Below are 27,661 nucleotides of genomic sequence, written 5' to 3'. Positions count from 1 at the left end.
TGAGCTAGTTTACAGTGTGATTTGAGGAACAAAAAGGGTAACTGGAAAAAACAAACAAACAAAAAAAAAACAAAACCTCCAAAACATAAGTTACAGACATTCAGTGCCTCCTAGCAGTCTAAAATCAAATTTGGAAAAAAAAAAAAAAAAAAAAAAGTAAAAACTGCTAAAATGTTAGGAAAAAAAATTATTAAGGAGTGGAGACAATATCTATACTTCTTTAAAAAATGTCTTTTTTTTCTATCTTATATTAAAAAGCAAAAAGTCAGCTTTATATTCTTAAAGTCTCCTTTCCTGATTTGGGGAGATAGATAGGTGTGTTTCTAAGGCGGCTGCCCCGGGACCCCCCAAGGGTATCTCGGAGGCAACAGCTCAATGCCCTGAAGGTGAACGAGAACAAAGTCCAGTGCAGACACGGTCCATCTGATGCAGTCTGGAGAATCCATGGCAGAGCAGCCGGGGAGAGGGGGGTGCAGGAGGGTCAGGAGGGCTTGGGGGAGGGGCATGGAGGGGGCAGAAGGGGGGGACGGCCACAGGGTCAAGGACAGAGAGCGTCAAGTCACTTCAGATCTCAGCTGCCTGAACGTTTTACAACATCAGCTTCCTACCAATCTGCACACCTGAAAACGGAGTCTTCTAAGCCCCCTCACTGAGAAAAGGAGGTGAAGTGTCTTCCCTCTTCCCCACTCAGCTCTCCTGACACACCCAGTTCAACGCACAGGCGCCCACGAGCAGGCGCGTGCGCACGCACCAGGGTTGCGTGTGTGTGTGTGCATGCGTGCACGGGGGGGGGCACGCGGGCGAGCACGGGGTCCCCGCGCTGCACACCACGGCACACGCGCCTGGACGCGTCCGCACGCCACATGCACACACACACTGAAAAAGCACTTAAGTTTCCGGGGGGGCGTTTATAATGAGGTCCACAGTGTTTAGAACTTAAATTCCTTTTTCTTTGTTTGCGACAGTGTTGTGTGTGTGTGTGTGTGTGGTTTTTTTTTCCTAATGTTTCTCTTCTCTTTTTCTTTTCTTCCTTCTTACCATTCCAAAGTCTTAAAGCATGTTGGATTTCAGAAACATGAGTTTGTTCATATCTTCTGGACTGAGCAGCCGCCTCCTTTTGATTAGAAGGGCTTGCTCACACATATTTACACACCCGCTCCTGGCCCCCACGGCCGGAACCGCGAGCAGCCAGAAGGCCAGCTTGGCGAGTTTCGTGTGCTTTTGGGTAACGCACGACCAGTACTGGAAGAGATCAGGGGTGGCCTGGAAGAGGGGCTCCTGCAGGTAATCGTACACTTCGTTCTTCCCAAGCCGATCGTCTTCCTGAGCTGCGGGGTGCTCGCCCGTGGCGGAGCGGGGCTTCTTGGCGGCGGGCTCGAAGTCGGCCTCCTCGGTCCAGGACTCCTTCACCTCGTTGATGAGCTCACACACCTTGCCGATGATCTCCTCGTGCTGGTAGGGCGGCACGGGCCGCAGCTTCTGCTGCGGGTCCAGGATCATGGCCACCTTATGCGCCGGGTGCACCTTGAAGTTCTCCTTGAGGGCCTCCAGGAAAAGGTGGCACAGCTTGCTGACGGTGCCCGCGTCGTTGGCCTTGGCCGTGAACAGCTTCTCCAGCCTGACGTAGGTGGGCAGCACCAGCTGCAGCGTGGGCTGACTCTCGTTGCTCAGCTCGATGACCGCCTGCTTGACCGGCGTCAGGATGGCCGCCAGGTTGCTGAGCAGGTGCTTGTTGAGGCTCTGGATGAGGTTCATCTTCTTGGCGCGGCTGTAGAACTCGCAGATCTGCTCGTAGCGCTCGTGCACCAGCAGCAGCGAGTCCGTGACCGAGTTCCAGCAGGGCGGCGGCGAGGTCTCCTCCAGCGAGCCGAAGGTCTCCTTGGCCAGGCCCGTGGAGCCCGCCAGGTCCTCGCACACGTTGAGCAGCTCGATGACCTCGTGCATGCTGCGGGCCTGCAGCGTCCGCTTGCTCAGCACGCTCTGCACCACCGAGTTCAAGGCACAGGCTGAGCAGCGAAGGCACATGCCGGCCTTGGAGAAGGCGGACGCGCTCACCCGGCAGTCTGTCACGTACACTGTCCTGATCTCCGACATCACGAACTCCGACAGCACGTTCTGCACCCAGTGGTGCACCAGGTCGCCGCTGTCGCGGATGTCCGCGCCCTTCACGCCCAGCACGTAGCTCTTGATGTGGTTGCCCTCGGCCTGGTAGGCCGTGAGGATGTAGCACGAGTCGGGGCCGACGCTCTGCGAGTGGCAGGTGACACCGATGCCCAGACAGGCGTTGCTGCCCAAGGCACACGTCACCTTGACCTTCACCTGGTTGTACATGCGCGGCAGGTGCTTCAGGGCCAGCGTGTTGAAGTTGCCCAGGATCTCCGTGACGGAGAAGGCCCCGTAGCGGGCGCCGCTGTCCACCAGCGTCTGGGCCAGTTTCAGGAACTCCTTCCCACTCACCACGCTCAGCGCGCCCAGGTCGGCGCACATGACCCTCAGCAGCCGCTCTGCGATATTCTGCCGCTCCTTCTCGGGGATCATGCTGTTGGGCGTTAAACCACTGGTCATGGCTGGCGGAGGACACAGAGACAGAGGTCATTAAAGCTGCCATCGGAGGTTCCTCCGTCTGGCGGCAGCCTACTACTCTCTAAGCACCTAGTATTAGGAACTATGAGGTTTCATCTTGCACACGAACTGGTGGTGCTGGTGGTCTTTAACATGTGACTCTCACCGGAATAACGTTCTAGGGTTGATCGGTAATGCCTGCCGTGAGCACGGGAGGAGAATACAGCGGGACGTACGCAACATACTCGCTGCACGTGTCACTCCCCTAGCCTGCTGAAGCCAACTGGTCTGACTTCTTCCTCAACATAGCAATTGCCTCTGAGAAAGGAATCTCTAGTGAATAAAATAAATGAGGCCACAGCACCAGGAAAGATCAGCCACCAGAAAGTGTGGAGAGGGGACTCCAGTTCCGACTCTATCACTAAGTATGTGCTTTCTGAGCACACGAAGATCCCCTCCTCTCCCCGGGCTTCCTTCTGCCCGTCCAGTGAGGTCACAACTCCCACAGACGAGGTCTTAGGTGTGTAAGAGCTTCGGAGGCGGTCTTGCATCACCACGAGAGGTACACGTGGTGGAATGGGGGGCTGAGGGGAGTGGCCAGAGCCGGGCTAGTGGTGCACGGGACGGACCTCTGGCCCGGGAGAGACCTACTGTTGTTGGCGCTGTTCCTCTGGGCCTGGGGTTTCCACTTCTCTTCTACAACAGCAGGCGGCGATCGGGACTGGTTGGAGGCGATGTTGTTCTCGTTGTCCGCTGCGGGCACAAAGGGGACAGCGTGTGACCCTGAGGTGCAAGAGGGCTGCCAACTCACAGGATGAGAACGACAGCATGGCGGGTGAAGTCCAAACAAGGCTTCCAGGACTCAGGCCTGGGTCCAAACCCCGGCTCCTGCTCAGACAACATGTGATGCTTGCAAAGCCTCGATTTGGTCACTTGAAGAAATGAAGACTGAGCACGTGGATGGGACACACGTGCTGAAAGGACCAACAAGAGAAAATGCAGGGAAAGACCGGAGCACGGGGCCAGGTGCAGAGTAAGCGCTCGGTGGGAACCGCTGACCCGCGCTGATCTGGGGGGCCCCGCACCCACACACGACCCCATGTTCTGGCTCAGAAATGGGCAAGGGGTGCCAGGTACTGCGGGTGGCCTAAGGGACCTCACATTCTCTCACTTCTCTCAAGTGTGCTTTTCTCATCTTCTCAGCTTATTTACTAAAAATTGAATTACCAAGGAACAAAACCAAACCACAGCCCTATGTGGTACTAAGTTCTCAACCTCCCTCCCTGTCAGATGTGAAAACTGAAGCCCAGATACAGGAAACGATTTGCCCGGAATCACACAAAAAAAACAAAGGCAGGGCTGGGACAGACATCCCAGGTCCCCTGATGCCTAATGCCTGCTCCATGCATTTCCCTGACCTTTGTTTACTTGTACATACGCAACCGTATCAAAATGGTACATGCCGGGCACCTGGATGGCTCAGTCAGCTGAGCTTGAGCATCAGACTCTCGATTTTGGCTCAGGGCACGATCTCAGGGTCGTGGGATGGAGCCCTGTGTCGGGCTCCGTGCTGGGCGTGGAGCCTGCTTGAGATTCTCTCTCCCCCTCTGCCCCTCCCCACCCCCAGCCCACACTGTCTCTCAAATAGACAGATAAAATGGCATATGCTTATTCTCCTTCCTTCACCGCTACCTCTTTGCCATTTTTATAGAATCATTTGAGTAGAAATGGTCTGAGTACCATGCTTGTCATTATAAATGACCACACAGTCTCCCATCGAATGATCCACCACGGACTGCTGAACCACACACTGAGTGCAGTTTCTGGGCTGTTCCCAAAATTACTGTTCTGCTATGAACCAACTTGCCTAATATTCTACTATCATTTCTCCCTGCTTTTGTTGTTGTTGTGGGTTTATTTCCCCACGACATCATCTTACAGGTAGAATCACAAATGCAAGATGAATGGGCCACAGTGACCCCTGCTCAGGAAGCCAGCATTTTCCATTCTTCTCAGTTCAAGGCATCAGGCCTTGGAGGCCAAGCCACAATTTTCATAGCAAAAGAGGCTTCCCCAGTATCTACATGTTCAGCCCTGCAAGGCTAATTAAGAAACCCAGGAAAAAACAAAAACAACCCCCCCCCCACCAAAACAAACTGAGGACAACAAAAGAAACTCCAGGACATCCACTCCAAGGAACATAGCACAATCACTAGGAAATGTGGTTGCGTAGACTATAACAACACAGGAAAATGCATGATGAAAAGATCTCATCACAATTTTACACGTATTATTTATACTTGTATTTTAGACTTAAAAGTCAAATAACAAATCCATGCATCAAAAATAGACGGGGGCGGGGGGAGACTTTCACTTCCACCCGTGAAGCAGGACCTGCCATGGGAATTGCTCTCCTGTTGGAATCAACTGTGAATCATGATTCCACTGCTTTCAGACAGGTAACCCCGGGTCTGACCCCAGAAAAAGGGGGACAAATGCGGTAAGTAATACGACTGACCCAGCTGGTCCGAAAGCAGTTTGCAGGCTGCAGCACAGGGATAGGGAAGGGGAACAGAGCCCAGTGGTCCTGTTGATTTGAAGAGGCAGAAGCCAATATTTAGGGAGGCCAAAGGGAGCTAGAATTTACAGGGAAAGGAGTTACATAAAGAAAAGAGCTCTGGAGACCTTCAGTATGGTTCCCTGAAGTCGGCTGAATACTCACCTGCCCAAGCACAGGGTCAAATTCCACAAGACCAGGTAAAGAATCACTAGAAAGCAGCAAGCGGAGGGTGGGGGGCTGGGGAGGAAATAATTTGTATTCCCTCAACCAGAAAAGAGAGGCCACAATGCATAAGGAATTGGGTAGGGTCCCTTCACTATGGGGCAAAATTAACCATAGATTAAGGACTGCACTAGACCTGCCCTAATACTTTTTTTTTAAGATTTTATTTATTTGAGAGAGAGAACGAGTGGGGGGGGAGCAGCAGACTCCCTGCTGAGCAGGGAGCCCAAGGCAGGGCCCAATTCCCAGGACCCTGAGATCATGACCTGAGCCAAAGGCAGAGGCTTAACTGACTGAGCCACCCAGGAGCCCCCCTCTGCCGTAATAGATCTTAAGAGTAAGCCTGCAAAGTATGAGGTGGTCCTACATAACTAAACTGTAAACCAGAACAAAGTTCAATGTTTTTTCAAAATCTAGCACCTAACAATATAAAAATTCACAATGTCAATTATGCAATAAAAAGGTTATCAGGCATTCCAAATAGTAGGAAAATATGACCTATCAATCAGGAGAAAAACCAATCAACAGAAACAGAGCCACAAAGGACAGAGATAATGGAATTATCCAATAAGCAGCTTACAGCAACGGTTATAAAAATACCCATAAATGTGCTCAAAGACATGAAGGGAAACATGAATACCATCAAGAAGGAAATGGAAGATATGAAAAATCCACAACTAAAACTAACCAACTCAAGTAGAACTTGTAGATATAAAAATAAATTGTCTAGGGAAACAACACACTTGTATGGGGTAAAAGATCAGATGCCACAGAAGAAAAAATCAGTGAAGAAAGCGCAAGAGAACTACCCAACATGAAAAACGAAAAGGGTAAAAGGCTGAAGATAATGAACAGAGCATGGACACTGTCAGACAGACAATTTCATATACATACAACTGCAGTCCCAGGAAAAGGGGGTGAGGCAGAAAAAAATATCTGAAAAAATGGCCACAATTTTCCCAAACTGGATTAAAAGTGTAAGTCCAGATTCAAAAAGCTCAACTGACTCTAAGCAGAATAAACATAAAGAAAATACCACCAAGGCAGAGCACCATGACAAAATTGTTGAAAACCAGTGAAAAGAGAAACTCTTAAAAGGAGCCAGAGAGGGGGAGAAATTAACGCACAAATGAACAACAGTAAGAATGACAACAGACCCGGAGGCAACGGAACAGAAGTATCAACAGAAAGTATCAACCTAAAAAAAAATTTTTTTTAATCAACCTAAAATTCTAAATCCAATGGCCGTATCTTTCACAAATAAAGATGGAATAAGTATTTTTGAGATAAAAAATTTTCAAAAAGGTCAGACCTGCACTTATGTAAGAAATGTTAAAGGAATTTCTTTGGGTCTTAGCAAAAACGACATCAAATAAAAATCTGAATCTACAAAAGAAATGAAGAGTGCTGGAAACTACACCTGCGGGTAAATATATATATATATATAATATTACATTACATTATATTATATTATTATATATATATACAAAACGTTCTCTCACTTTTATACTCTTCAAGAGGTAAATGACTTCTCATTAGAAAATAATAACAAATTGTAGTAATAATATGTACGGTAAACTGTAGGACAAGAATATCACAAAGAAGGGCGCCTTGGTGGCTCAGTTGATTGGGTGACTGCCTTCGGCTCAGGTCATGATCCCAGGGTCCTGGAATCAAGCCCTGCATCCGGCTCTCTGCCCAGCGGGGAGCCTGCTTCTCTCTCTGCCCCTGCTTGCCGTTCCCCATACTTATGCTAATAAATAAATAAAATCTTTAAAAAAAAAATAATAAAAGAGTTGGCTTGATGAATCAATGGAAATAAAAATGGAATCATAAAAAAATTCTCAATCCAAAATGAGGCAGAAAAATGAGAGAAAGAGCAACAAGGAAGAAATGAGATGATTAGGAAACAAACAGCAAGATGGTAGATTTAAACCCAATAATATTAAAATTACATTAAATATAAATGGTCTCCACATTCCAAATATAAGTCAGAGATTGTCATACTTAGTAAAAAGGCAAGACTCTACTATATGTTATCTATAAGGAACCTATTTAAATATGAAGACAGGGTAAAAGGCGGGATAAAGGTACACCATACAAATAGTAGTGAAGGAAACTAGTGATGTTTTGTGATGGTATTACAGAAAAAATAGACCTCAGGACAAGAAATATTACCAGGGATAACAAGAGACCCTACACCATGACAACAGGGTCAAAATACCAAGAATAACATAATAATCCTAAACGTGTATATATCCAAACGCATGAAGCAAAACCTGAAACAAGAAGTACACAAACCCACAATTATAACTCGGGATTTCAACTCTCTTCTCTGAGTAACTGTGAGTTAGAAATGAAAGAAAAGGACTGAACATAAATGAAGAGAGAGTGGACAAGATCAAGCAGCCTAATACACATATAATTGGGTTCCCAAGAAAGGAGGAGGTAGGCAGAAATATAGTGAAATCACATAAGTGGTCTCTGACCATAACTGAATGAAAAATTAGAAATCAGTAAGAAATAGGTCTTTGGAAAAATTGCAACTATTTGAATAATAAACATCACACTTCTAAAACCACATGGAACAAAAAATATAATAAGGGAAATTAGAAAATGATTTAAACTTAACATTAAAACATAACCTTTCAAAATCTGTGGGATCCATCTAAAGCGGGGCATATTTATAGCATCAAATAATTACATTACAAAAGAATAAAGGTTTAAAATCAGTGTTATAAGCTTCCACCATTAGAAAGATATAAAGAGGAAGAGTAAATTGATTCTAAAGAAGAAAGGAATTCAGATAGCTAAAAGCAGAATGAATAAAGAAAATAAATACAATAGAGAAAAATAATGAAACTAAAAGCTGATTCTTTGTAGAAATGAAGAAAAATGATAAACCTTTAGCCAAAAAGATTAAAAAAAGAAAAAGGACACCAATTATCAGTATCAGAAATGACAGAAAGTGACATCACTACATATGCTACAGATACAAGAGGGATTAAAAATGATACAAGTGAGGCAAACAAATACCCTAAAACATACAAAGTACCAAAGTCCACTCCAGAAGAAACAGATAACCTGAAATAGTCCCGTATCTATTACAGAAATTGAGTTCATAGTTAAATAACCAATCACAAAGAAAAATCCCATATGGGTTCACTGGAGAATGTGATCAAATATTTAAGGAAGAAGTAATACAAATTCTACACAAATTACTCCAGAAAATAGATGAGGGAAGAACATCTCTCATTTTATGAGGCCGGCATTACTCTGATCCAAAACTAGAGAAAAACACTGCAGGAGAAGAAACTACAAACCCATATTCCTCATAAACATACATATAAACATCCTTAACCAAATATTAACAAACTAAATACAGCAATATATTAAAAAAACAATACATTGTCACTAGGTGGAATTTACCCCAGAGATATAAGTTGAGGTTAAAAACAGAAATCCAATCAGTGCAATTCCCTATACTAAGAGAAAATAAGAAGAAAAATGATCTCTATGAATATAAGTACACATTAAAATGTGAGAAAATTCAGAGGTGCCTGGGAGACTCAGTCAGTTTGGTGTCCGACTCGATTTCGGCTAGGGTCATGATCTCAGGGTCATGGGATTGACTCTGTGCTCGGTGGGGAGCCTGCTTGAGATTCTCTCACCTTAGCCCCCACCCCACGTGCTCTCGCTCTCTCTAAAAATAAATAAGTCTTTTTAAAATATGTGATAAAATTCAATAGCCACTCATGACAAACTAGGAAGAGAAGGAAACTTCCTGGACCTGATAAAGGAAATCTAAAAAAAACTTAAGTCTGCTGACTTGATAGAAACCAAAAAGATTCTAAGGAAATACTATGAACAATAGTATTCCAACAACTCACATAACCTGGATGAAATAAATTCTTAGAAAAACATAAACTACCAAAAACCAATTTGAGAAATAAAAAATCTGAACAGACCTATAGAAGATTGAATTAGTGTTCAAAATATTTTCCACTAAAAGAAAAAAAAGCAAAGTCCAGATTCCGATAGCTTCATTAGTGAATTCTAATCATATGTTGAAGGAACTCTTCACAAATTCTTCCCAAAAACAGAAGAGGAGGGAACATTTCACAATTTATTTCACAAGATGAACATTATTCTGATACCCAAATCAGACAAAGAAATTACAAGAAAAGAAGCCACAGGCCACTATCTCTTAGGACTACAGACACAAACATCTTCAATAAAACAGAGCAGCCAAACCGAGCTATAACAAGTGGGATTTACTCCAGGAATACAAAGTTGGTTCAACATACAAATATAACATATTAATCGAACAAAAAACAAAAACCACATGATCCCAATAGATGCAGAAAAGGCATTTGACAAAATCTAATACCTTTTCATGATAAAAACAATCAGCAAACCAGGAACTGAAGGGACCTTTTTCAACCTGACAAAGGGCATCTATGAAAAACCCACTGCTAACATCACACTTAATGGTTAAATCCTGAAAGCTTTCCCCCTAAGATCAGGAACAAGACAAGAATATCCATTCTCATCTCTTTTATTCAATGTGTGTTAGTGATTCTAGCCAGGGCAAGGAGGAAAAAATAATAATTTCAAAAATCATCCAGATTGGAATGGAAAAAGTAAAATGATCTCTATTTGCAGATGACATGGTTGTGTACATAAACAATCTTACGGAATCCGCGCGCACACACAAAACTCTTAGAACTGGTAAGTAAGTTTAGCAAGGTTGCAGGAAACAAGATCAACATATATGAAAAAGAAATCGATTGTATTTCTTTATACTAACAAATGAACACCCCAAAATTAAATTAAGAAAGTAATTCCATTTTATAATAGCATCCAAAAGAATAAAATAGTTAGGAATAAATTTACAAATGAAGTGCAAGATTTGTACACTGTAAACTAAAAACATGGTTGAAAGAACTCAAAGACGACTTCAATAAATGGAAAGACATTCTATGTTCATAGACTGGAGGATTTAATATTGTCAAAATGGCAATACTGCCCAAATTAACCTAGATTCAACACAATCCCTATCAAAATTTTTGCTGGCTTTTTAACAGAAATTGACAAGCTGAGCCTAAAATTCATGTGGAAATGCAAGAGATGCAAATTAGCCAAGACGATCTTCAAAAAGAACAAAGTTGGAAGTCTCACACTTCCTGATTTCAAAACTACTGCAAAGCCACATATTAATCAAGTTAGTGTGGTACTAGCACGAGGACATACAGATTAATGGAACAGAATTCAGATTTCAGAAATAAACCCTCACACTTACAGACAATTGATTTTTGACAAGGATGCAAGGACAATTTAATGGGCGAAAGGATAATCTATTCAAAACCTGGTGGTGGGAAAACTGGATAGCTGCATGCAAAGAATAAAGCAGGACCCCTCCCCTTGATAACTCATACAAAAATTAACTCGGAAAATAGTCATAAAAGTAAAAGCTAAAACTGGTTTCTTAGATAAGACACCAATAGCACACATGATGAAAGAAAAAAATAAACGAACTTCACCAAAATTTAAAACTTCTGTGTTTCAAAGGCCAGCATCAAGAAAGTAGAAAGACAACCCACAATATGGGAGAAAATATTTGCAAGTCATATATCTATAGAGGTCTTTCTACCTAGAATATGTAAAGAATACTTACAATTCAACAATAAAAAGACAAAAAAAATTAAAAATGGGCAAAGGATCTGAACAGACATTTCTCCAAAGGAGATATTCAAATGGCCACTAAGCACAAGACAACATCTTCGATGTCATTAGTCATCAGGAATATGCAAATGAAAATCATAATGAAATACCACTTCGCACATACTAGGATGGCTAAAACAAAAAGTCAAATCATAGCAAGTACCTTGAACGGGTGTGGAGAAATCACACCCCTCATACACTGTTCGTGGGAATGGAAAACAATCTGGTAATTCCCAATTAAACATGAGTTATCATGTAACCCAGAATTTCCACTCCCAGGTGTACACCCCGTATAGAGTTAAAAACATATGTCCACACAAAAACGTGTACTTGAACGTTCACAGCAGGTGTGTTCCCATAATAGCCCCAAATTGGAGATAACTTAAATGCCTATCAACTGGTCACAAGATAAACAAATTGTGGCATATCCAAACAATGGTGTACTACTCAGAAATAAAAAGTAGTGATAGTAGTTACTGATAACACAGAACATGGATTCATCTCGAAAGTATGCTAAGTGAGAGAAGCCAGACACAAAAAATTAAATGCCATGTAATTCCATTTATATAAAATTCCAGTAAAAGCAAAACTAGAGCAAAATGAAGCAGAGGGTGGTTGCCAGGGCTGGGCTCGGGGAGGGGACTGGCCACTAAGAGGCAGGAGAGAACTTTTGGGGTGGATGGTCATGTTATACATCTTGACTGCGATGTTGATCAGATGACTCTCAGTTGTCAAAATGGTCAGAATGCACTCTTCAAATTAGTGGATTCCGTGAACGTAAAATTCTATCTTTGTAAGTCCAATTTTAAAAAATGAATGAAAAGAAGCCCATTCAAAGAGTAACAACAGTGGTTAGCTCTGAGTAGTGAGATCATGGCTGATGCTTCATTTCCTAACTTCTCTGCAAGTTCCCGATCTCTTTTAACGAGCAGATAGTACATTTAAAATGGGGAAACACACGTTCCTAAAATGGAAACCAGTAGCCATTCTTATCAACTTTCTCCACCAGTGTACAGGGGTTTGAAGGCCCGGGGCTCAAACCCAGCTCTGCCCTGGTTGTGGGGTATGAGCTTAAGCTAGCCGTTCAACTTTATGGGCCTCAGTTTCCCCTCCTTAACCAAAATGCTAGGGTGGGGCGAGCTGCCAGGGTGATTCCCTCATCCTCTACCTTTCTGCAGGACCTGGAATGGAGAGGACTCAACCTAGCGGTGGGGAACAATGTCTACTATCAGTTGACTCAAACGACTTTTTTCTCCAGATCCCACTGATACCGCTCCCGACATGGGTGAGGTACTTGGTAAATGCCCTGTGAAAAGGCTTGATTTATAGCTTGAGCTGAAAATAAAGTTTATTCAGTGTGGCTATCCCCTAAGTACCAGAGGTGTACATGTCCAGCCACATCTGCAAAGGGCCGGATGCAAAGTTGGGAGTCAAGGCTATCTCCTGGGGAGGGACCACTGCAGGAAGGAGAAAGCAGCTGTTCGGATAGAGGACTGGAAAAGAGGTACCTGTTGTTCAGTATCTGAGACTGACTGTACTACGACCCTCAATGTGTGACATATCCAGACCCCTCACCCAGCCTGTGAGAGCGATGACCGGCCCACTTCACAGATGCGAAGCTTGAGGCCCAGAGAGGTGAGCTGCTCCAAGGGAAGGCCTGGCACCGTGCGAGAGCTCAAATGATGTTAGATATTTTTTACAAGCTCTGCAACTTTGGGCCAGTGATTATGTTCTGTGAGCCTCGGTTTCTTCATCTATGTAATGGGGATGAGAACGTCAGCTTGTTCAGATCTAACGACATAGCCTCGTCTGACCCGTAGTAATTGCTCACTAAATGTTAGCGATCTCCGGTATTATTACTGCCAAAACATACCCTGGAACTGTCACCAGGGGCAAGACAAATTTTCCTACAGCACAGAAAAGAAGTTTATTAGGGGGAATTACCTTGTGCCATTCAGCAGCCTCTTAATGAGATTGGTGTTATTCAAGGCTGATCCCCCTTATCAGCGACACTGTGAACTGCACAGATCATGACGCTTAATTTTTCTCTATGGAGTCAATCCTTTAATCCAGACTCAGCCTGGCTGGGATTCAGGCTGGCTTTGCACTGGATTGCCCGCAAGGCATTCTCTGCCAGCAGTGGACCAGAACAAAGCGGCCCAAAGCTCTCCCTACAAAACAAGTCGGGAGGCTTGGGAGCCATGGGGCCACCACCGGCCCAGCCTTGATTTGCATTTTAATGGCCTCCACCCAACTGCCTGAGGGATGGGGAAGCACAGGCACCCAGACTCTTCCCTAATTAGCCTCAGCAGCCAGAAGCCGGCAGGGGGGCAGGTGGAGGGTCCGGGTTCCAGAGGAGGAGGAGTCAGCAGAGCCGGAGTGGGAGGTTCAGGTCCAAGAGGTGTGCCTGTCACTGGTTCCCACAGGGTCCAGTCGGAACGCCTTCAGCGGGCATCCGAGGCCTTCCGTGGCGGGGGCCGGTTCCCAGCCAAGGCAAGCAAGAAGGGTGAGGCATGTGAATACTTTAGCAGGAGGGCAGCCGGAGAGCACAGGTTTTTGAGATGGAGAAGGAGGCGGGGGGAGACGACACGGACGGACGGATACGAGACACACACACACACACACACACACACACACACACACACACGTACGTTTCCTGCCCGGGTCACGTGGCCTGGAGGCACACCAGAACTTGGAGCTCACAGCCTCGGCTGCCAATCTGGCTCGGCTCTGATTTTAGTGAGTTCATTAGAAATAAATAATAGCTCCCCCCACCGAAGAGCACGTGACTGAGCGCCCAGAGGACAGCACCCACCCAATGACTGCGTGCAAGGGACCAGACGGACACAATGAACGAAGAGGGGTCCCGCTCGCAGAAGAGAACAGCCCCCCGCCTAAATGAGAGGCTAGCCCTGCGCTACTCTGGGGGGGTCAGGCCTGCCCTAAGAGGGGCACGAGCAGCAACAGTCGCCATCACAGACCACCGTTCCTGCACCGCCCTGCAAGTCAGGCACTTTCCTCCCACCACGTCCAATGCCCCCGCCCCAGGCCCCAAGGAGGCCTCGGAGGGAGGGGCGGCAAGGACCGCTAGCTGAACCCCCAGGTTCCCGTTTCTCTTGGCAGTGTGTCGGGCTGTCCCTGGACAGTGGCGCTGGGCGTGCTCCCGCCCCTGGAATGTGGGCACATAGGTCACGTGTCACTTGTGATCCAAAGTGGTGAAGGAGGCAGTGTGTTTCTCTCCCCGCCGCCCAGTCCCAGAGAGGGAGGCTCTGAGGAGCCAACGGGGAGGACGGAGCTTCGGTCACCGTGCTCAGGGCCAGCCAGCCCGGCCACCTGCATTAAGCTGTGCTGTGACCGCAGAAGTGATTATGTCAAACCACTAGAGAATTTGGGGTTTATCTGCCATCGCACATAGCGTCTGCCTGACTGAAACAGAAACTGGACCAGAAGTGGGGTGCTACTGTGAAAAAACCCTAAAAACGGGAGGCATGGCTCCGAAGGCAGGACAGTTGAGAGGAGAACGCTAATACTACAAGCCTGGAAGGTGGCAGAACAGCTGACAGAAAGGTCACCTAGGTGGTAAGCCACCAGCCGGCAGGCAGCTGGTCACCGGGGACTTGCCTCAGGCTACAGACCCCAGTGTCAGGGTGGGGCCTGGGGCACGCTCCAGTTTGAGGACCGCTGCTGTCACGTTTGGGACGGTGTTACAGCGAACGTACCTGCTCGGAGACGGGGCTTGGGCCCAGGCTGCCCTGGGAGGATGGCTCGCCCCTCCCAGCCCCTGCCTCGGCTCACCGAGATCTCAAACCACACTCCCTCGCCCCCTCGACACCCTTCCTGGTCAGCTACCATGGGGCCTTCAGGCTCAGCGCCAGAGCCCCAACCTTCAGGAAGCCTTCTTCAGCTTGTCCCCCTAACGGTGCTCCCACCACCCTCCCCAGCACAGACCTGCCCTGGGCGGCCGCAGGGCTCCCTGAGGACAGCTCCCAGGCCCTGTGCCCATTTCCTGAGGAAGCGTGGCCTCCGGGCAGGCTCCCTTACCTGCGTGGGACTGCATGTGCTCCAGCAGATTGTTGTAGAACTGGAACTGGATCCCACAGGCGCCGCACGTGTACGGTTCTGGGGCGGGAGGGGGAGAAACGAGGCAGCTGTGTTAGGGTCAGAATGACCCCGGATGCCCGGGAGCTGGCTGGGGCTCTGCGCTTGGGGCTCTGGGCCCAGCCTGTCCGCCCCTGTCACTAACTGCTGAGGGAGAAGCTTGGGGGGAGGGAGGAAGACCTGCAGATGAAGAGGCCGTCTGATTCAATCAAGCAGACATTTATTGAGTGCTTACTGTGTGCCAGGCACTGTTGTGGGCACTGGGGAGGGGAGGGGGGCAACGCTGACGGACCAGGTGCTCTCCTGGGGCAGGGCCACGTCCCACATGCTCCGCAGACATCCGCGCCGAGGAAACAGCTACATGAGTGTATGAACGAAACGAAAACCAGGTGAAGAGTACAGAGCACAGTAAAGGGAGCGGGAAATAAACGAGAGAGAAGGGTAGAAAGTAGAGAAGGCCGTAGAAAGGCGAGAGGACACAGGACAGGTGAGGACAGGGAAGACAGAGCGGGCGGGATGGGGCCGTGTGCGCAGGTGGACCTTCCACCTCTGTGTCCCCGGCACTCAAGCCAGTGCCCGGCACGGGGAAAAGCGGAAGGAAGAGGAAAGAAGGGGGCCAAAGAGGAGTAACGAAGAGACGCAAAGGGCGGTTGAGATGGGCTTGGAGGAGGTGTGTCCTGAGGCTGCCCCCGCGAGTAGCAACGGGAAGGCCTGGGTTCCTGCCAGGGCCGGGGAGGGCGGAGGGAGGCCGCCTGTGGTCAGGGCTCTGCCTCGTCCCCTGTCCAGACTCCCCCTCCCACCTGGGGCCAGGCCCTCCTCCTGCCTCGGCTGGCTGCCAGGTCTGCCTAGGGGGTGCCCAAGGGCAGGCGCTCTGGGGAGGTCCTGAGCAGGTGGCCGGCTGAGTTCACTCCCTGCCCTGCCTTGCCCTCTCCAGCCCCCCATGGGACCGTCACTTACTCTGTAGGAGAGGGAAAGGATTGGAAATCAGGGGACTTGCAGTTTCTGCAAAAGAGAAACAGTTTAGCTAAGTCTCTTCCCGATCTGGTGTTCTGAGATGACTGTCATTACTTCCGTCCTCAGGAAGCAGTGAGCCATCGGGGCTCGAGGAGGATCTGAGAGCCAGGCTCACATTCTGGGCTAGTGCCGGAGCACCAGGCAGGGCAAGGTCAGCCAGGGCCATGCCTCCAGGACACCCTCAACTCTCAGAGAGTGAGCCCACAGAGCTCTAATGAGGAAATGTCCACGTGTGGCTGCCGCTTCAGGAGAGGGAGCTGGGGGCTGCTTCTAGATCCTGGCGCCGGACACCAGAGCAGCCTCGGGGAGGGGTTCTGCTCGCTGGCGTTGTCGGGTGAGCCTCAAAGGCAGAAGGCAGCAGGGAGGACCAGAGGGACTGGGCCCAGGGTCCTGGCCCCATCCCTTACAGGCTGGGGACCTGGACCCATGACTGACCTCTCCTGGGCCTCAGTTTCCTCGTCCAGAAAATGGGGCTAACAATAACACTGACAGCCCACCCCCGCCCCGGGGCTGTGGTGAGGATGAAAACAGGTGAGACACGTACAGCTCTGAACACAGGCCAGGCACGCAGTAAGCGCTCAATAAATGGTGGCTGCCAGCACTTCACACCGTCCTCCCCAGTCCCCCAGTCCGAGGGGCAGCTCTGCAGGACCCAGAGGCGGGGGGGGAGACACGGCCTGGCTGCTGAGGCGAAGGCTCCCCGGGAGGGGGTGCCTCCTGTGTGGCCTTGGGCAAGTCACCCATCGCTCTTAGTGCCGCCTCGGGGAGGCTGGGTTACATTTCTCAAAAGGGTGAGCTGCTTGGAAAAGCCCCACGCGCTCTACGGTTCCCGGGGCTACGCTGACATTCCCAGCCCCCCCCCCCCCCCCCCGGCGCACCTCACTCGCTTCCCCTCGGGGCACTCCACGTATCACTTGGTTTCCTTAAAACCACCACCGCCGCCACAACAGCCCGCACGGGAGTGTGTCACCTCCACGGGCCTCGCTGACTGCCCACCGCCACAGGGACGTGTGCGGGAGCCCCGCTTCCCCGCGCAGGAGACCGCGAGGCTGGCCCCAGTCCCCAGCGCGCAGGCGCTGCAGCCGGGGCTCACGCTTCGGCTAGGGACCAAAGCCGGAGCTCAGCGTACTGGGCAGAAGCTCCACGGCCGAGTCCGTGCTCCCGGCTGTGTCATGAAGACCCTGACTGATGGACCCCCGTCTGTGCCTGGGCGGCGGCCAGCACCTCGTCTGCTGAGCTCGGCTGCAGCTGCACAAGAAAGCGAGGAGGTACCCTACCTTACCGTAACCCAAGTATCAGAACTTCTTCCCATCCTGCCCTGGTTGCCCCTGTGCAGACCGGCTTGCGGGGCCTCTTTCGGACAGGCCCCCAGGGCCCGGCTAGGCTAGCTGAGGTCGGTCCGGGGAGAGGCCTTCGGCGGCCCGGCTTCAGGGTGCGCTAGGACAGCCGCCAGGGGGCGCCAAAACACCACCGGTCACGGCGGCCAACCCGAAGAGGACCTTTGGACGGCCTCTGGTCCAAAGTGGGGCCAGAGCTTGGGGTCTCTGGCTCTTACGCTATAGTTCTCTCTACAACACCCCCTTTGCCTGTCCTGGAAAGAAACTGGCTGCAACGTTTACTGTAAACACCTAGCACGAGCTCTCTTAATCCCCTCCACCCCGACCCCCCCCCCCCCCCCCCGGCCCGGGGCCATCTGAGTCAATGCTGCAGGCTATGGGGAGGTCGAGTTCCTCTCTCCACGGGGACGGGGAAGAGACAAGAGCAGCGGTCCCTGAGATGCCCCTGAGGCCCAGACGCAGGTCCCTGGAAGAAAACACCCTTCCCATTTCTGCCTGGCCCTGGCCCCCTCCCTAATTCCCTGCCCGCCGTGTCCTCCCAGGAACACCATCATGTACCAAGAAGAGCCCAGCCCAGAGCACCTGCCGCCACCACGGGAAGGAGTGCGTGGAGGCCACAGCACAGGATGGTTGTCACAGGGCACACTCACCGCTGGAGTTTTGGGAACTGCTATTTGTCTCCTCAAAGTGGTTTTGTGCTTTGCCTTCTACTCTCCGACTGAAAGCGCTTTCTGCTGGGTGGCGACAGGAGAGAGCAAGAAAACACTGGTGACTGGTTAGCACTACAAGGGCCCAGGGGAAGGGCATGCCACAGGGGACTCTGAGGCCAGGGTACCCCGGAACTGCCCGTCCGGGGGCTGGGAGCGTCCAGGGCTTTATGCTGGGGAACCTGCACTGCGAAGGGCTCTAGGACCCCGAACCAGACCCCCAGCTCCTCGGGCTCACCTGACTTGCCTGATACCTCGTCAGGGCCCCAAGAGATCGCCCGCACAGTGCCCAGCGTGGGTGGAGGGCCAGGCACGGGGGCACGCGTGTGTGACCTGAATGCGCAGATGAAACCCAGCTGAGTGGGCGACGGCAAATGGGCCTGGGTCTCCCATCTTTGGCTCCTAAGGAGCCACATTTGTGAGACTAAGTCATCTGGACCTGCCACCCACTACTTCCTCGGCCAGAATCTGCCGCCACAGGCCCCACACCAAGGAGCAGGGAGGGTGACAGACTGCTTCCTGCTGGTGGCTCTGGCGGAACAGGAGGGCCAGACAGCGGATTCCAGCGCCACAAGCCGAGTGCTCCCTGGGTGGCAGGGAGGGCATCCTGGGAGAGACAGTGTGACTGGCAGAGCTGGGGCAGCCCCACACCCTGGGAGCCCAAAGACCAGATGAAGTCTGCTCAGAGTTCATCTGGGGGGAAGGGACTGGCTCCTTAAGGGATTCTGGGGCATCTCCACCTGGAGGTGGCACCTTCCTGGCGCTGATTGGAAACCTGGAGCGAAGAGATGGGGTCCGACCAGGAGGAAACTGACCGGTTTAGTTCCGACCCCTGCCCCCACCTGCAGAAGGTTCTGAGACAGAATATCGGCGCTTGAAGGCAGCTTTGCTCTTGGCACAACGGGGCTGTGGGCCGCTCTAGTAGATAAAGCCTTCTGAGAGCAAGTCCAATGGGGATGAGCAGCTGACCCAGTCCCTTGTAAGGGCAGACAACTCTCACAAGGACATCAAAGGCTCTGAGAAGCTCAACCCGAAAGAGACCCACTTCGCTTGTGTGACCCAGCCTTCCCAAATATATTTAGCCACCGAAGCCCATTTTAAAAATTCCTTAGTATCCCTCAAAATTGGTGATTGCCCGGAACCCACTTTGGGGGAAATGCCACCATCACCCAGCCCACCCTACGTCAGAAGGGCAAGTGCTCAGACCGTGGGGGCCAGGGTTCCAAACGAGGATGGGGCAATGGGGAAACAAGGATGGGGCAACAGGGAAACGAGGACGGGGCAACGGGGAAACGAGGACGGGGCAACGGGGCAAGAAGCCGCAGGTGGCTCCTACAGGCCCTGCTCTAAGCCCAGGCTCCCGACCCCAATGACGCCTACCGACGCCGAGGCCGTTGATAACATCGCAAGACCCGCTCTTCAAAATGTGTCTATGAAAACACCTGGGCTGACGGCTACACATTGGCCCACCTCACGAAGAGTTGAGGGGCTCTCTTTGCCGATTTACAGAGAGCCCCTCAATTCTTCATCTGGGGTTGGGGGGTGGGGGGTGTGGGCTCTCATTTATGGAGCACCTACTATGCACCAGGCATGGTCACACACCTTACACCCATGGTCGCCCCCAGTCCTCCCGATAGAGCTCTGAGATCCACACTGTCATCCCCACTCTACAGGCAAAAAGACAGGGAAGTGAGGTTGCCCAGTTCCGGAGCTGGGCGTACTCCTAACCCATCGGATGGCAAAGTAAGGAGAGTTCGTTCCTGGGGCAGATGCAGTCTCTTGAAAAAGGTCTGGGGTAGGGAAGCGATTCCTTTCTCCATCTTAATCCCTGTGCGTTCCTTCAACACTTACCCGTCTGTGGTGTTCCACGCAGCCTAACCAACATCTCAGTATGCAGCACGGAGCTTACAGACCCCTACCATCAGTCCCCTATTGCTCAGCTGACGGTGCACATTCGGAACAGCTCTCCAGGCACCAACACCTCGGGCCGAAAACCAAGGGGGTGGGGGGTGCCGTGTGCAAGCAGGCTTGTACCCACGGAGCATGGCCTGCTAGCAGGACAGGGGCAAGGACAACTTCTGGCTCTGACGGGTAAGGCCCTGCTCACCCCCTGCTCTCCTCCGCCCTGTGAGCCCCACAAGCCTTCCAGGCCACACGGCGGCAGCCAGAGGCACGTCCCATAGCTCGCTGGATGCGCGGAGGTCCGAGGGCCGCCACAGACCACACGGCCCTTGCAGGCGGTTTTCTGCACAAAACTGTCAATGTACAAGCTCCCAGCCACAAGGTCAAGAGTAAAAGCAAGATGTGACAGCCAGGATCCCCTTATTTAGTTGAGCCAACATCCACCATCAAAGAGCCCACGATGACCAGTCTGTCTCCAACCAATTTATGACTACTGTTGCAAAAATACAACCGCTATTGGCTTTTCTCAGCGCAGTACCTGAAAAATCATTACCTTCAAGGTTGACTGACCACTTACTCCTCTTTTGGAAGACCTAAGCACAATAAACTTATCCTCAAACATTTTTAAGAACCAAATCTTTGGGGCACCTGGGTGGCTCAGTTGGTTAAGCCTCTGCCTTTGGCTCAGGTCATGATCCTGGAGTCCTGGGATTGAGTCCCACATCGGGCTCCCGGCTCAGCGGGGAGCCTGCTTCTCCCTCCGACCCTCTCCCCTCTCGTGCTGTTTCTCTCTCTCTCTCTCAAATAAATAAATGTCTTAAGAAAAAAAAAAAAGAGAACCAAACCTTTGTCCCAGATTAGCCTCCTGAACCACAGAGTAAAGGTAAACACAACCATCTCATGGCTATGTGGTTGGTCCAATCTACTGGTTCACTTAACTCAGGTCTCAGGTCTGAGTTTGAACGCTTATGTATTTCTCTGATGGCTTTGGGCCTCCTGAGGGCAAGGAAAGGCCCACGGTCCAAGGACAACGTCATGACTCTTTCTTTACCCCACACCCCGGCGGCAGGCAGCCCAAGGCTCAGTCCACCCAGATATGAATGAGGATTCCTGACAGCCGCTACTCAGCATTGGGGCCGTCGTAGGGTGTGTCTCATCAGTTTTCCGGGGCGCGGGGCTGCTGAGTACCTTTCACGGCCTGATACCCTCCTGCAGCCACAGCCCCTTCCTGCACGAACTCAGAACACACTGGAGCTGGCGCCCACTGCTTTCCTGCTGGGCTAGGGGAGGGGCTTCACAGGTAGTACCAGGCAGGGGGAGGCTAAGAGAACAGAGCTCTGCTTCATGGGGAGCAGCTCTTTCTAGAAATGTGTTTTTAGACTGGGTTTTTCAGGAAGATGGGGGATGCAAACTCATGCCAAGAAGGTCCAGGCAGGTGATGGAAATGGATGAACGGGACTGGATGCAAGACAGACAACAGCGTGATCACAATGAGACATGACACCTGCCACGTGGCCACTGTGTTGGGGAGGCAGGAGGGAGTGATGAGGACCACGGAATACTGGGCAGTATGTGCTCTATTCAAGAGGGCCGCCGTGGCTCAGCCCCAAGCTAACTGCTACCTTCCAGGAAAGTGGGCCCACCACTGCCAGATATGATTTTTCAACGTCAGTAAGAAATCAAACGTCTTACACAAAATCTCCTGATGCTCAAATGTTGGCAGTTAATTAAAAAAAATTTTTTTTAATTCCTTAGGCCATGACTTGGGAAAAAAATACTCTCCTGCTTAAAAAAAAAAAAAAAGAAAAAGTTTGCAAACCATCAAGCACAAACCCTCTGATTTAGGGTACGAAAACCTAGGCTCAGAGAGGCTACGTGGCTCGCCACGGTGAGGCACAGTGAGAGGCACCCAGATCTGTCCCAGAGGGCCACGGGACCTCCACTCGCTCTTGCAAGGGAACAGGGACCCCAGGCACAGCTGTGGCAGGTGGGAGCGGGGTGGGGAGTGGTGAAGTGTGAGCATAACATAGGCCATCGGTACCTGCGGTCGCCTTGCTTGCCGGAGATCCCGAGTTTGGAGTGCGGAACGTCTGGGTTTGGGTGGCTGGAGGGGTGCGGTGTAAGAGGGTGGCGCATCGGACCACGGAGGCCGGAGCCTTTTTCCCCGACTGGTTCGTCTGGGTCTTCGCTGCCACGAAGCGTGGAGACGGGGAGACCTCCGGATGCGAACACTCAGAGCCCGTGTCTGGATCGTCCGGTGGCTCCCACCCGGGGGCAGTACCTGAGAGGGTCACGCTCTCAGTCCCCGTGGGCCCTCGGAGCAGGCCGAGTGAGTGGTCTCTTGGGCCACAGAACCCCATGCTCAAGGGTCAAAACCTCTTCTCGGTCCACAGAGAGCAAAGGCTCTCGCTCTCACTCAGAGCCTAAGAAAGTCCAGGATTCTAGAACCTTCCCCAGCTTCTCCTCGAGGGAAGCCTGATCGTCAACTAACACTCAGTTTCCCAGAGGCCACTGGCCAGCTCACTGGGAGGATCACCCATAACCCTCAACCAACCCAGGCTCTCGGTGTCTAAGAATGCAGCCTATGACCTGTGCTTGGGGCACCTGAATTGTCAACCCAGGCCCAAGAGCATTTTCTAGAACATTGGCTCTGAAGCCTCTTTTCCTTCCAAGGCAGGCTGGCTCAGAAGTAATGACAGAAAGCAGACAGACAGGGACGTGCCAGGGTTGACTGGTGGCGGTGAGGAAAAGCAGAGGGGCTCCATGTAGCCCCGGGGTTTTAGGGGAAGGGGCTCTGATGGACTTGCCACTTTCGGGGACAGCACTTAAGTCCACATGCTGCTTGCACCCAAGTCAGTGCAGCAGTCCCCTGGTGGTGTCTGGGGAAGCCTGGGTCACCCATTTCCCAGACCCCCGCCTCCCTCCCGAGTCCTCTGCAGAAGCTGGAGTCGCTGAGAACTGGGGGCTGACCCCCAGGTGGTCTTCACCTCTGGCTGTCCCGGGCGGGCAGCAGTCCAGCTCCTTCATGCCGCCCGGGGCCCTAAACTACTAGGCCACACTCCCACATTCAACACAGAACAGGAGGGGGGCAGTGGTCTTCTGGCTCAACTGCAACCCTCCCCCCGAAGGCAAGAAGGGGACCAGGCAGCATGGGAAGGGGCCCCTTCGGTGCCGCTGCCCCCCTGCCTCTGGGGGTGGAAGAGGGGCCTCGTTATACCCCTGGCCCCAGGACAGTGTCCATCCTCAGCATCAGACACTCCACCCACTGCTTTCAGGGCCAAAAAATAAAAAGGCACTTCCTGACCCTCCACCTTGGGCCATTCCTGGCACCAGTGAAGAAGCCCAGGCCTAGAGAAGTGGGAAGCAGGGCTTCACCCAAGGTCACACAGGAGAACACACTCTTCGGTGCTTTGTTCACCAGCCTGAGACACTGAGATGGGCTCCGAGGACTCGGCTGCCCTCCTGTCCTCTGGGAGGGTACCCCCTCCTCCATTCACAGCGGTGGCCAGATGCCAGGAGCGAGGGCACACTCCGGTCACAGCCCCCTTAAGCAAGCCCTCACCCGCCCCACCCCAGCCCCAGGAGGAGTCCCCAAGGCCACCATCCACAGAGGATACAGGTGGCCCTCGCTGTCTCAACTCCCATTCTCTGGATTCTGGCTTTCTTAATCAGAAACCAGAGAGGCTTGGGTGGGGAAGGACACATCCCTATGTTCCCTCCCTATCTCTTTCTCTCCCTTTTGGAGCCAAGGACCATGGAGGCCCCTGGAGGCCAATCAAAAGGGCGGCTTGTCTCACAATTTCCAAATGTTTTTAGCCACAGAACCTACACGTCAAAGTCCATGGTATGTGTCCAGGGTTCTGTCTCTGAGCTCCCCACTGCCTCCCTAAAGCACAGTCTGGGGACTGAGTGCAGAGCAAGCTGAACCCACCTCTGAATGCCAGGTCCCTCCCCTTCGGTCTCTGTGGCCGTAGCCTTAACTTCCCTCTCTTAACCTTAGCTCCCCCCCACTCATGCCCCTTTTATTCACCAAGAAAACTGGTGCGGACCAGCCTCTCACGGGGATTCTGTGAGAACCCAAGAACACACAAGATCCCAGGGTACACGGCTCTTCACATGTAAGCAGCTATTACTGGTACTTTTGACGGATAAGGAAACTGAGGCCCAGAACGTTCAGTCACTTTAAGGGCCGTGTCAGGATAAGACAGGAGTCAAGCTTGCCAGCTACCTGAGGGGGCCTCTGCACAAGGCCATGTGGTCTCCTTTGGCCTCAACCCACACATCCCAGGAACCTGGGCACAAGGGACAGAGAATTTCTGAGCAATACACTGAGCACGTGGCTTTCATTCTTAAGCCCCAGTCTCTACCCTGAAGGATGGTTTCTAGAAGACCCTCCGGATCAGTTCTTCCCAAGGTCTACAATTCCTGATGTCAAAATCCTGGCCCCCTCCTCCCCTGTGGCAGGGAGCTCAGGGACACCCACGAAGCACATGATGTAAGAAATCTTCAGGCACCTGGCCTGGGACCGGCTCACCTCTTGCCTTTCCCATTCTCTAATACCCTCTCTCTCTTCCAAGCCTTGTGGCCTTTGCACATGTTATTTCTTCTGCTGGAATGATCTTCCCTCCAGTTTTTGCCTGGGTAACTCATGCTGGTCCAACACACCTCCACTTAAGCATCACTTCCTCTAGTACCCCTCCCTGACACCTCACCTGATCATGTATCTTTCAGTCTTTCTGTCCCCTCCCCTCGCCCCTTCCAAGCACTGATCACCACCCATACCGATACACGGTGTGATCTTTTGATTGGGGTCTCTTTTCCCCAGTAGCCTGAATGCTCTGTGAGGGCAGACTGCCAGCTAGGCCCAATCACGCACTCAGGACCTGGCACATTCCCTGCCACACGGAAGTGCTCAAGAGGTGTTGTGGAATCAGAGAATCAATGCGTGAATGGCCAGAAAAGCAAAACTCAGAACCACTTAAGCAGAGCACATCAAAGACAGGATGTCGCAGAGGAGACATGAGAAGCTATGTCCTATGTCACCCTCCCATCAGCCCCGGAGGTATATCTAAGGCAGATGGGCACTCAGAGCTCAGAGAGGTACAGGAACCACTCCAGGGTCACAGAGCAGATAGGGACGGAGCAGGATGAACTTCCCAGACTCCTAACTCCTTTCACTCAACAGTCTGCTCCATCTGTGGACCTTCTCACATGGAATGTTATCAGGCTGGAATTCCTACCCAAGTTCTCACCAGGAAAAGAAGAGCGAGCTTCAGACAGACTGGCTGACTGCCCTTATAAAGAACACACATGAGATGTTTACATCTAAGAGAGATTTAAAAATAAGAAGAGTACTGAGGTCTCTCCTGTCTGTAAAGCTGAAAATTCAACAGGAGCAAAAAAAAAAATTCAGAGAATATAAGGATTTGAGAAAAGTAACCACGGGGCTACCGAGAGCGTAGAGAGACCGGGGGGCTCCCTGAAACCTTCACGAGGCGGAGGAGGGTGAAGATGCATTCGAGGCAAATGGGAAGAGCATGCGCAAAGGCTGGAAGTGGGAATGCGCGGGAGCTGTGGCACAAGGAGTCTCATTTGGGAATGCCTCTTCATGGAATTTCATCTTAGGAAGAGAACTGCAGACCTTACTCCTCTGGCCATCATGGAGTTCCCGGTGTAGGACTAAGCCCTCCTCCAGATTCAAATGTGAAGCTGGACAAAATACAGGAAATCAGTTTTCAGACTTTTTAACAGTAGGCAGCACAGGGCTTGTGATTCACAAGGGAAGCCCTGATGTGAGATCACTCCAGTCTCTGCCTGGACACCTTCTGGACCATGGCACGGGGATGGAGCCCAAAGAAGGCACTGCAGTCTGGCTGAATGGAGGAGACAATGGTCAGAGTTCAGGGCTTCTGAGGTGGCTGGAATTAGCAGGATATAATAATGAAGAGAAGGGAATTCTGAAGGGGAAAAAAAAAAAAAAAAGAACTCCAGAAATGTGCAGAGGGACCCCCTTAAAGTATATGGCTGGATGCCAAACTGATTGTACAAAAGGAGCCTCTGAAAAGTCTGGCAGGTAACTGCTGCTGGGGGCTGTGAGCCAAGGAAGGATTCAGGAGTCTCACAAGATGAGATGTCTGAGTTCTCATCTGCCACAGAAGACGGACCTTGTTGAACACCTCGAGCGTTTAGTTTGGGACCCAGAAAGGCCAGGCCTTAGAAGGATTACTCTAACCCTAGAATAAGAACAACTGGAGACCCACCCTAACAGTTTAAAAACAAACCTTTGAGGTATGAAGCCGATCTGTATGTAAAGTAACTGCCTGCCATAACAAAATCCAACACTTTTCAAAGGAAGATAACAAACTCCAGATGCTCAACAAAACATTGCAATGTGCAGCACAGAATAAAAAATTACTTGTGAGGCGAAGCAAGAAAATGTGACTAATAATCAGGAGAAAAATATCAATCAACAGTAACATACAGAAATGACAGGGATGACGGAATCTGCTGACAAGGACCTTAAAACAGCTTTCATAGATATGCTCAAGGATTTAAAGGATAATATGGACACAATGAAAAAAGAAACGCTATAAAAGGGAACCAAATGGAAATTACAGAGATGAAAAATAGGGTAGCTGAAAAGAAAAATTCACTTGACAGATTTTTCTAATAAAACAGACTGCATACTAGAGAAGAAAAGAACAGCAAACTTAAAGACAAGGTACTAGAAACTATCCAAATTGAAGCTCAAAGGGAAAACAGGACTGATGAACTCACTGGAGCTTCATCACCAAATGGTTTAACACATATGTAAAGTCTCAACAGCAGAAGAAAGAGAGACTGGGTAATAAGAATATTTGCAGAAATACTGGCTGAAATTTTCCGAATCTGATGAAAAATATAAACCCACTGAGCCAAGAAATTCAATGAACCCCAAACAGAATAAACACAAAGAAAACTATACACCAAAATCAAGTTGCTAAAAAAAGAGTAACACAGAGATGTATTTAAAATCACCCACACAAAAAAGACACATTAAATATAGAAAAACTATCAGAATAATCTAACTTTTCATCAGAAACAACATAAACCAGAATATAAAAGAATGACATTTTTGAAGTGCTTGAAAGAAAAATTTCTCAACTTAGAATTTCATATCCAGAGAAAATATCCATCAAAAGAACAGGTGAAATAAAAACATCTTTAGTTAAGAGATTCTTTCACCAACAGACCTACAATATAAGTAAGTGTTAAAGGAAGTTCTTCAAAGAATGAGGGAAAATGATAATAGATGGAATTCAGATTCATACAAAGGAAATAAAAGTACAGGAAGTGGTAAATATGTTAGAAAATAAAAAAGCATTTTCTCATTTCTTAGTTAACAAATAATTGACTGTTTAAAGCAAAAAGAATAATTGTTGGGTTTATAACTTATGTACGCATAGACATATGATAAGAATAGCACAAAGGACAGGAAAGTAGTAAATGGAAGTGCATTGTTATAAGGTCCTTAGTGGTGTTATGAATTAAATTTG

The 27,661-nt window shown here is 50.0% G+C and overlaps 1 protein-coding gene across 2 annotated transcripts in view; it reads right to left on the bottom strand.

Annotated features, from left to right (window-relative positions):
* Positions 1–206: 206 nt before the first annotated feature.
* The window catches only part of ZNF618 (zinc finger protein 618), a 178,697-nt gene continuing 151,242 nt past the window's right edge, over positions 207–27,661 (bottom strand). The window contains exons 11-15 of one of the 2 annotated variants that reach the window (XM_032418139.1): positions 22,168–22,407; positions 18,168–18,251; positions 15,110–15,187; positions 3,214–3,315; positions 207–2,567 (exon numbers count right to left, since the gene is read on the bottom strand). In XM_032418139.1, the coding sequence (XP_032274030.1) occupies positions 1,051–2,567; positions 3,214–3,315; positions 15,110–15,187; positions 18,168–18,251; positions 22,168–22,407 (2,021 nt within the window). In that variant the 3' untranslated portion in view covers positions 207–1,050. The remainder of the gene's footprint in view (positions 2,568–3,213; positions 3,316–15,109; positions 15,188–18,167; positions 18,252–22,167; positions 22,408–27,661) is intronic. The other variant, XM_032418141.1, reaches the window with a different exon arrangement.

This window comes from Phoca vitulina, unplaced genomic scaffold (genome assembly GCF_004348235.1).
Source record: "Phoca vitulina isolate PV1807 unplaced genomic scaffold, GSC_HSeal_1.0 scaffold21, whole genome shotgun sequence".
Classification (NCBI taxonomy): domain Eukaryota; kingdom Metazoa; phylum Chordata; class Mammalia; order Carnivora; family Phocidae; genus Phoca; species Phoca vitulina.
Note: the sequence above shows the minus strand (reverse complement) of the source record. Positions and strands in the feature narration are given on the sequence as shown.